Source organism: Mixophyes fleayi, chromosome 12 (genome assembly GCF_038048845.1).
Source record: "Mixophyes fleayi isolate aMixFle1 chromosome 12, aMixFle1.hap1, whole genome shotgun sequence".
Lineage (NCBI taxonomy): Eukaryota > Metazoa > Chordata > Amphibia > Anura > Limnodynastidae > Mixophyes > Mixophyes fleayi.
In genome coordinates, this window is record NC_134413.1 from 38,329,693 (window position 1) to 38,340,154 (window position 10,462).

The window sequence follows — 10,462 nt, forward strand, 5'->3', positions numbered from 1 at the left end:
TAAACAGAACACAAATCTCTCTGGCGTGGAGCGCCCGAGCTCCCTAGTGACTTGCTATTTCCCTCATCCCCCCTCCAACCCCTGTCCAATTGTGTTGCACCTGTCTGCTCCCTAAGCAGACACTGTTTCTGTACTATTTCTTTCATTGTGCTGTTTTTTTTTTTTTGTCACCCAGCATTGCAGACATGCTTATTTGGGAATCCCTATTTGGTCATCCCTTGTAATGCTCTCCCCACCTCCATACCTTCCATACATGGACTAAGGGGTCCATGGACCATGCCCTCCCCCTCACCTACTCCATTAATGGCTTCTTTGCTACTCAATGGCCCAGAAGCTACCAAATAAGGACAGGCTGCCTGCCTTTCCCTCTGGAGCTCCCCCACTGACTGTACATCTTCAGGCAGGGTATAAATTGACAGCTCAGTACCCAAGGCAGCACCCAGCCAATTTCAATCACAGCAGCCAGCTCTCTTGTGCTGACCAGGTGAGTACCAACAGGGACCTGTAGGCGGCTTTTTGTTTCTTCGTGTCAGATGGACTTCAGAACTTAGACAACTGGGAGAAGGTCAAACTTTTTTTTGGAATCGTGGAACTAGTTACATTTTTTAAGCCATTTGCATATATGCAAAAGGTTAATGGCCTTTCATGCTTTGAACAGAACAGGATTATCACACAGTGAAGGTTGAATTTATTGGACCTTTGTCTTTTTTTCAACCTTAACAGCTACAGTATGTAACAAGCAGACATTACTGTTGTTGGAAACTTTAATATGCACTGGGACCTGTGCTCTTTGCAGTGCAAACAGGAATCTTCATCTACTTCATGTTATTTTATGTGCAAGGGGCAGTGTGGTACCAATGTTAGAAGGAAAGAAATCAATACATAGACTGTTGCTGGAAACAGCTAAGAAAATGTGTACAAGCAAATACAGTACCTATGTTTTATTGATTGTAGAGATATTGATGCTTAATGCATGTTTGTATGTAGACCCATTAAACATGTAGAAGATGACCTCTAAGTATTGCATTGTTATAATTCCTCTAAGTTTCAACTGTTGAAAGGATACTAGAGGGGGGGGGGGGCTTAACTTTTTTGATAGTGAAAAGAATACTGTAGTTCACAAGCAAACTGATAACCCTTTTTGCTTTGAGTTTATTCATCAAAGTGGTTAACAATTTCAGAAAGGGTCATATGAAACGTAGTTTCTATGAATGTTTTAGAGAGGAGAAGCAGAATTGGACACAGTGAGGGTTTGTGTTTAAAAGACAGCTGTTGCCTGACACGTGAGAGTGTAGTGTGATGGGGAAGAGAAAGGACGGGGGGGGGTATTCTTTCCCTCATTTAAAAGAATAGTGTTTTTATGTTAAAAGTTCTATATCTTCATTCATACTGTTTCCAAATGAATTCAGCCACACAATACAAGTACAGTTGGGCTTTATATTTGGTAACAATTTTATAGGCATTGAGATAGGATATGGATAGTGTGCTCATTGTAATTGTAAGGTGAACTAAACATAAAATATTATTTTGCACTTCATGTTTCACAGTCGGAGCGTAATCGTATAAATAAAATAGATTTTATACTGCTGGTAAAGTAGATATGTTTGTAAATAAGCAAAAACCAGCCACTTCAAACTGTGAGAGATAAAATAAACCCGATACTGCTTTTAAAGTGTGGCACAACTGTTGTCATATACAAAGCTTTATTGTACTATTCACAAGCACTTTACCTGGGCAGTACAAATTATCTTAGTGTATGTTCCGATGATTGATGTACAGTATCAGCTGTGCTTGTGTTGTGTGAGGGATTCAATGAAAATGTCTTCTCAACCTCTCATTTGTACCACTCTTTGCAGAACCTAACCTGCCAACATGTGTGACGATGAGGAGACAACCGCCTTGGTGTGCGACAACGGCTCAGGGCTGGTGAAGGCTGGGTTTGCTGGGGATGATGCCCCTCGTGCTGTGTTCCCCTCCATCGTTGGTCGCCCTCGTCATCAGGTATAACCTTTTTCCTCAATGTCTTTCAAATGGCTTCTTTAGAAGTAAAGTCATATATAATCTCTAAAGGCTTTAGTCTACCTTGATATTCTCATACAAAATAGATTTTCAAAACAGTTTCAGATATTAATAGCCAGCAATAAAATTGTATCCAGAGAGGGTAATCCAATGAGTCCAAAAAACTCACATTGACCAATAGAGTTCCTGGCCACCACTCAGAGAAAGTGAGAAGCTACAGCTAACTTATTCACTGCTTGGTGATAACAAGCTCTTGCCTCTACATATCTAAATCATGCCTTGTTTCTCTACTACGGGGAGATAAAAATAGAAAGTGCACAGGCTCTGTCCTGCAACGTTCAGTGATAAGATGAGCTAGTTATTAATAGGAAGCTTTGAGTCTGCTCATATTCTCTGATCGTACTGTGTGCTGGGCAAAATTGGCCTTGTTAAAGAGTCACCGCTGGCAGGCCGTGAATGGCTCTGCCATAGCTGAAATAGCAGCAGAAGCATCACTAACATCCAAATACTCATGAGGGGAAGCCGAGCATATTATAAATAAGCTCTGCCAACAGCCCATTAGTATCAATTACTGATAGGTCCTGCCAAGTCCTCCACTGGGAATCTATTCGGACCATTGGCAATATAGTCATAGTAATGAAGAACTGGACAGCTTATGGGAGTAAATGCGTTTAATACTAACTGAGTCATGATCTTGTCACCTTCAGCTGTAGGTCAGAGTAACCTTGATCCAGAGTTATAAACACTATATAAAAAGACTTGGCAGCTACCATTATATTTGTATCCTACATAGAAATCTAGCCTACAGTTTTACATGTTTACAAAGCTCAACTGATTTGTCAGGTATAATATATGAATACTGCTCATTTCAACGCATGTAACCTCTGTTATTCTTTTTTATTTCTACTCTAGGGAGTCATGGTTGGTATGGGTCAGAAGGACTCCTATGTAGGTGATGAGGCTCAGAGCAAGAGAGGTATCCTGACACTGAAATACCCAATTGAGCACGGTATCATCACCAACTGGGATGATATGGAGAAGATCTGGCACCACACCTTCTACAATGAGCTCCGTGTAGCCCCTGAGGAGCACCCTACCCTGCTCACTGAGGCCCCACTGAACCCCAAGGCTAACCGTGAAAAGATGACACAGATCATGTTTGAGACCTTCAACGTCCCAGCCATGTATGTTGCCATCCAGGCTGTGCTGTCCCTGTACGCTTCTGGTCGTACCACAGGTGAGAACAGACACTATAGCAAGACTCTAAACATTGTAAGAACAAGACTGGGCAGTGCGAAAGACATAATAAATAATATAGTATGTTCTTGTCTTGCCACTCCTCCAAGTCAAATTCACTTGAATCAGCCTTTTAGACCTTTTTAATGCTACTGTAGTAGTTACAGATTAACAATAAAAATGTGATCTTCCTGAAGAAAATATGGAAATCTTAATTAAAAAAAATAAATAAATAAAAATCAAATGAACATATATATGTTTACTAATTGCTGCAATTCCAACTTCTGGAAATAGCATCATTCCAGCCATCTAGCTCTTTGTGTTCCCTTTTGACTTATATAACTATTAAATGGGAAGACATTAGTTATTTAAACACTACTGCTAGTGTTTATTATTCGCCCAATGTTTTATTTCAAGTATTATTCTACAAAAAAAGCTGGACTATATATGTTCACCACTTTGACAGTAAATTCTATTTCTTTTTAAACCAGCTCCCAATAATACATCAATGTCAAATTAATTCATTGTAAGTTCAAGCAGAATGCAACGGGAGCCCTAATCTTCTTACACTGGTGACACAGGCATTTTCGTCTCTGAACCCAGCCTATTTACTGAAATACTGGCTTATATTAACCACAATAGCACTTCTCAGAGGAGGGGGAGCGGAGCGCTGTGACCCCGCTCTGCCTTGTGCAGTACACAGGGGCAGAAACATCTGTCTCTTATATAAATAGAGAGGGGAGAAATGGCACAGAGTTTTCTGCAGTTTTCTACTGACTTAAAAAAAACCCCCTCTAAATCCCTAGAGCTAGTATAGTGATAAGAATGAACAAAGTAGCCGCAAGTGTAATAATCCCTTCCTCGCAAGCAGTCTGCAGGCTGTCCTTGCTCACTGCCATATTCTGTAGATTGCAGTGATGTCTCCTGCCCTTTGGGACAGAGCAGTTTTATATTTGCATTTTCTATATATTTTATTGCACACAGCTCAGCTTGGCACATCCTATTGTGTCTTCAGCATTGTCAGACGGCCAGCCCTGCACCCATTGTAGCACAGTACAGACAAAATAACTCTTTCATAGCCTTGTGGACTTGCATAGTAATGTTATGTGTAACAAAATGTTTTATCACATGTGTTAATAGTAGCACATTTGTAGTGCAAATCTGTCATCCAATTGCTCATCAGTTTATTTTGTCTGTGATTCCCAGGTATTGTTCTGGACTCCGGTGATGGTGTCACACACAACGTCCCCATCTATGAAGGTTATGCTCTCCCCCATGCAATCATGCGTCTGGATCTGGCTGGCAGGGACCTCACAGATTACCTCATGAAGATCCTGACTGAGCGTGGCTACTCTTTCGTGACCACAGGCAAGTTTAATGCCAGTTCCTGGTTTCCAAGAATTTCTGTGCTGTAAGGCTTAGTCTTCAAAAGTATTTATTCTTATAACTATGTCAGGTTATGCTAAAATATTCAGCAGCAATGACACAAAGAGATGGGGAGCCTACTGTGTAATTTGTAATGCCTTAGGCACATTAAGATACAGTAGCAGTCACAAGACTGACTCTGCTCCCTGAGCCACGGAGTAAATATACCATGTGATTTGCAGTAATTTGTAACGACTGTGCAAATCTTATATTACACGTACAAGCTGAACTCTTGTCAGCCAGGGGCAGGCTTACAGCTCTCTCCTCCCAAGAGAGCTCTAATGTAGTGTTCATTTCTTGCACAGGGAATGCATTTTTCCTTGAGATTACTGGAAATTACCCATTTATTAATACCACACTTGTGTGTAATATCTCAATCTACAAATAGGACAGGGAGATTGTGTAGTACAGAGACATCCCTTAATGGCACTTCAAAACCTACTAATGTGTCATTCCATTGTAAGGTATTTGAACATGTTGCCAGGAAGATTTGAAACTTTATTTTAAAATTTCCATATTTCTTAAACCTACAGCTGAGCGTGAAATTGTCCGTGACATCAAGGAGAAGCTGTGCTATGTGGCTCTTGACTTTGAGAATGAGATGGCAACCGCTGCTTCCTCATCTTCCCTGGAAAAAAGCTATGAATTGCCTGACGGCCAGGTCATCACCATTGGAAATGAGCGTTTCCGTTGCCCAGAGACCCTCTTCCAGCCATCCTTCATTGGTGAGCTATGCATCTAACCTCCTCCCATCTCCGTTCATGTGCCTGGCTGATTAGAAACATTGACACTACACTCACACAGTACTGCCAAGTTCAATGACCACTAAATTGGGTCAGAGAAAATCTTCTGTCCGATGTACTTGAGAGTCCACATATAGCAGTGTCATAAAACATACATTGTTAACCTGCATGTAGAGGATTTACTTACTCTTGTTTGAAAAGGACAGTAGGTGATGACAAGAGCTCACAAATACAAAAACAAACCGGAACAGAAAACTTGTCAATCTTGGCTCCTAAATTACTTAAAAGCTTAGGTAGAGAAGCCTTGCCTTCATATCTTCGCTACCAGTAGTTAAATACAAGAGGCTGCATGCCAACTCTTAATCCCCTAAGAATGCATCCAAGTATCGACAGATAAACTCTCTAAGCAAAACAATGCTGGTTATTGCATTACACATTATAAAATCCTGACTGGTTAACTATAGTTTTATTTTAAAGAGCATGAAAGCACACTCGTACCATGCTCGCTGGCCAACACAAGCTGCTACTTTAACAAAAGACCCTTTTATCATTTTAAGGCTCTAACACCTGCTTAGTGCTCTGGCCAGTTGCTGTCCATTTGGCAGCATGTGTGGAATCCAGCCTTGGGACTTATCAGCACCTGTTTTTGCAATTGCCATAGCCTCTGTTAACAAATTATAACTTCCTTCTTGCCAATCGCAGGTATGGAGTCTGCTGGTATTCATGAAACTACATACAACAGCATCATGAAGTGCGATATTGACATCCGCAAGGACCTGTATGCCAACAATGTCCTGTCTGGAGGTACCACCATGTACCCAGGTATTGCTGACCGCATGCAGAAGGAAATCACTGCCCTGGCTCCCAGCACCATGAAGATCAAGGTGAGTACTGAACATAATTCTTATTTCAATATGTCCATGATGTCTATAACGACTACAGAGATCAACAGTCTTATTGACATACTAGCATGATCACAAGTCCATCGAAAGCATACTTACACAGCTTCTCAGTATTCATTTCTGAAGGTAAAGGAAAAATAGCAAACATGATGTAACAAGATATCCTTTATAGACAAATGATAGCAAAATATCCTCTGTAGTATATGCTTAAATTGTTTGCTATGTATGGAGAAAATAACATGACGTCAGTAAAGAGTCAAAAAGAGTTTTTGACTTAGATGTGTAAGGTGATGGGTCTAATAGCAGGCTGGTAGCTCATTTCCTGCAAAATATAAACGGACATAAAAGGGAGTAGAGATTTTTTGCAGTCATTCTGTATGTTCATGGTTTACTATTCTGATGTAGGACAATGTACTTATGTTCTGTTTCTCTATTTTCACCCATAGATCATTGCCCCACCTGAGCGTAAATACTCTGTATGGATTGGTGGCTCCATCCTGGCTTCTCTGTCCACCTTCCAGCAAATGTGGATCAGCAAACAAGAATATGATGAGGCAGGTCCCTCCATTGTGCACAGGAAGTGCTTCTAAAAAGTTCACATTTTCCTCCGTCAACATTTACACAGTACCTCCGGATTCAAGACAACAAGACATGGGCAGTCACTGTACAGTTTGTTTACACTCCATCATATTTATTACTTTATAAAATAAAACAATTGCCGTTATTAAGTCAATCAGAGTTCGCCTGTCTTATTTGCTTTGCTTTGGATGTTTTATTTGTCAATAAAAGGAACCATCTGCTCAAGGCTTGTCTGCTGTGTGTGAAAGTTTCTTGGGAAAAAAAATAGAACCGTGTGATACATTTTGGTTCAGCTAACACATGACCTGCATAATAAAGTACTTCTGGGGCTCTGTTATTCATTTGCTTCTGGATATTATACGCACAAAAAAAAAGAGTTTTGTGTTATATTGCCAATATCAGTTCAAATAAAACCAATTAAAAAAATGGGGGAGGAAACAAGATTTAAAAACAGATATAAAACATTTTGATTTCCATTTTTCATTCAACAGAACCAAGGTGCCCGAAATTGCCTTTTGGATCAACAAAAATAAAATAAAATTGATTATTAGGAAAGGACTGTCCCAATTATCAAAACCTATATTTCATTTAATTTATTGGGACTTTTCATTTGGTTTTTACTTGAGTGTGCTCAGTAGTGCATACTAAGAAATGTTCTATCTCAGGTGAAGACAACTGGTCAAACTACATCTCCTAGAATGACCTTCCACAGCCAGGTAGCCACAAGTAGTCAAAACTTGGGCAGTGTCATAAGAGAGGGATGTACTAAATAATGGCATACAAACAAAGGGGTGTCATAGAGGTAAATAAAATGCCAATATTAGCTACCATGGTATCTTGTATGTAGCCAGCATTCCCATAAAAAATACCATATTAAATTATACTGTAATCATTTTGTTAAATGCAATTCAGCTATAATTGATATGGCTTAAGAGACATAGGGGCTAATGCAGAGTTGGGTATATGCCCGATTGCTTATCGTAAAATATGCAAAATTGCACTGTGCATACGCCCAACTCCACATGTGGATTCTTTCGCATTTTACAGTTACGGCTTCTTCCCCCCCCTACAGAAGCGGGAGGATGGGGGCAGGGTCATAACTAGAGCTGTGAGATAGGGGTGACCGCCGAGGGTGCAACGCTGAAGGGGAGTGCAGTTTAAGAATATCTTGGGTTCATTTGGTTAAAATTGAGGGCTGGGGGGGGGGGGCGGCAGCATTTGTCTTTCTCGCCCCAGGCGCTAAAATTTTAAGTTACGGCTCTAGGAGGAGGGAAGGGGAAGGTAAGTGTAGCCAATGTACAATAAGGGCAATATCGGCTGAGTAAGATCTGGACACATGAGTGACAAATATTCTCTGTACAGCACTGTGGAGTTGGTGGTGCTATGTAAATAAATGGCGATGAAGATGATACCAACTGAATTTAGCTGAGCAGTAAATTGATAAATAAGTATGTGTGTATGTTTTCTTCATGGTGTCTGTGTTAATTTTAGAAAAGCGAAAATCAAATTTTCCAGATAGGACATTAAAAATAAAAACCAACACCTTATGCTGCAACTTGACATAACATAGTCATGATGCTAATGAATGAAGTACTATTAGCTGGAGGGGTCGATATACAACAGCCAATCCAAAGCACTAGATCTTGCTCTGGGGTCATCATCCTCCAGCATGTATCTTTACATTAGGCCTCCGGTACTCATAAAAGATATACCCTCTAAGAGGCCTATCTGGACATGCGACAAAGTCAGAAGACCGGATCTGCAGGGAGTTGGCTACCTGTATGTGTGTATGTCTTTACTGTACTCAAGTTAAACTTGCCCACCACACGTCTGCCTCTCCAGGTGTAAAAGGCTGCAAAATTAACTTGTCGAACTGCATTTTTGTGCACATGAAAGAGCTTTTTTTCATGCAGCAAATAGATTATCATCTTACTCTCAGCAAAAGGAAATATAGCTACTATTTTAATTGAATTTACATCAAAAGCTATGTTAGTGAGCTGAAAAAATACTTGCAAAAACTGAAGTGTTTATGGTCAACTAAATATGTCTCCTTTACACTTCTGAAGCAGGTTTCAAGGTGAGGTGCTAACTAACTAAACAGGCAGCGGTTGACATCTAGGCAGACAAGTTTTGCAGAAAAGCACAGCGGGAATTGGTGGATTCATGCACTGGGACAGGGGCAGTGGTGTTACAACAGAACAAATCACTGCAGTCTCAGCTTTGTGAACTGTATTAATTTAAATCCCATTATGACACAGTTCTAAAATGTTTGTAACACTCACTACCTTCTATGCATCTTCAGCATCGGACTTCCCTGCTATTGGTTGTTGGGGAAAGTACATTTTACACCAATCCCCAACTACTAATAATGCTGGGAGAGATATATACATATACTTCTACAAAATGGCCATCTTGGTCTCTTCAGTCATGGACAGCAGTGGAAAAGCATCAAGAGAGCTAGTTCTGCAAAAGAAGTACAGAAATGGCCAAAAGTTTTGAGAATGGCACAAGTATTGATTTTCACAAAGTTTGCTGCTTCAGTGTTTTTAGACCTTTTTGTTAGATGTTGCTATGGTATACTGAAGGAAAATTGCAGGCATTTTATAAGTGTCAAAGGCTTTTATTGACAATTACATTACGTTTATGCAAAGAGTCAATATTTGCAGTGTTGACGCTTCTTTTTGAAGACCTTGGCAATTCGCTCTGGAATGCTGTCAATCAACTTCTGGGCCACAAACTGACTGATGGCCTCACATTCTTGCCTAATCAGTGCTTTGTTTGTCCACCCGCCTCTTGAGGATTGACTACAAGTTCTCAATGGGACTAAGGTGTGGGGAGTTTCCTAGCCATGGGTCCAAAATTTTGATGTTTTGATCCCCAGCCACTTAGTTATCACTTTTGCCTTATAGCAAGGTGATCCATCATGCTGGAAAAGGCATTGTTCCTCACCAAACTGTTCTTGGATGCTTGGGAGTAGTTGCTCTTGGAAGATGTTTGGTACCATTCTTGATTCATGGCTGTGTTCTGTCGAAGTCCCCAAATTGGATAAAGTCATTTCAATTAAAGTCTAGCAAACTTGGTTGTCTTTGTCTGAAAAGATGCGTACGGTACGCATCGACGTACAAGGGCACGCTACGGCGTGAAAGGGCGTACGCATCCACTACACGTGGCAGCAACAGTAATTGGTCTTTTACCATACATTCGCACAAACACGCATACTTATAAAATAGTACACATTAATGGTAGTTGCAACACATAGTCAGTTATGTCGAAATATAGTAGTATTTATATGTTATATCAGAGTTACATGCATATTAGTGAAATACACGGAACGGGTTGAAGGAATAACATCATGAGTGGTATCATAATGAACCTTGTTACATATCCTACTGTTTGGTTCACTCTGCGAGGGAATCGCAGAGTGCATACACAAGTTATGAATGATAGGGAATTATGAACTACTTAAGACTAAGGAATCTTGGCGGGAAGAGCAGAGCATACCCCCTGCAGAGATGACCCCCTCCTTTGGATTCCTTAGGATGAACCAGCCAATGATTG

The 10,462-nt window shown here is 40.4% G+C and overlaps 1 protein-coding gene across 1 annotated transcript; it reads left to right on the plus strand.

The window, feature by feature from the left end:
* Positions 1–375: 375 nt before the first annotated feature.
* Positions 376–7,058, plus strand: ACTC1 (actin alpha cardiac muscle 1). Its single transcript, XM_075193126.1, has 7 exons — positions 376–484; positions 1,857–2,001; positions 2,932–3,256; positions 4,462–4,623; positions 5,214–5,405; positions 6,126–6,307; positions 6,772–7,058. Exons 2-7 carry the CDS (start codon positions 1,873–1,875, stop codon positions 6,913–6,915), a joined length of 1,134 nt encoding a protein of 377 aa, XP_075049227.1. The 5' UTR covers positions 376–484; positions 1,857–1,872; the 3' UTR covers positions 6,916–7,058.
* Positions 7,059–10,462: the final 3,404 nt, after the last annotated feature.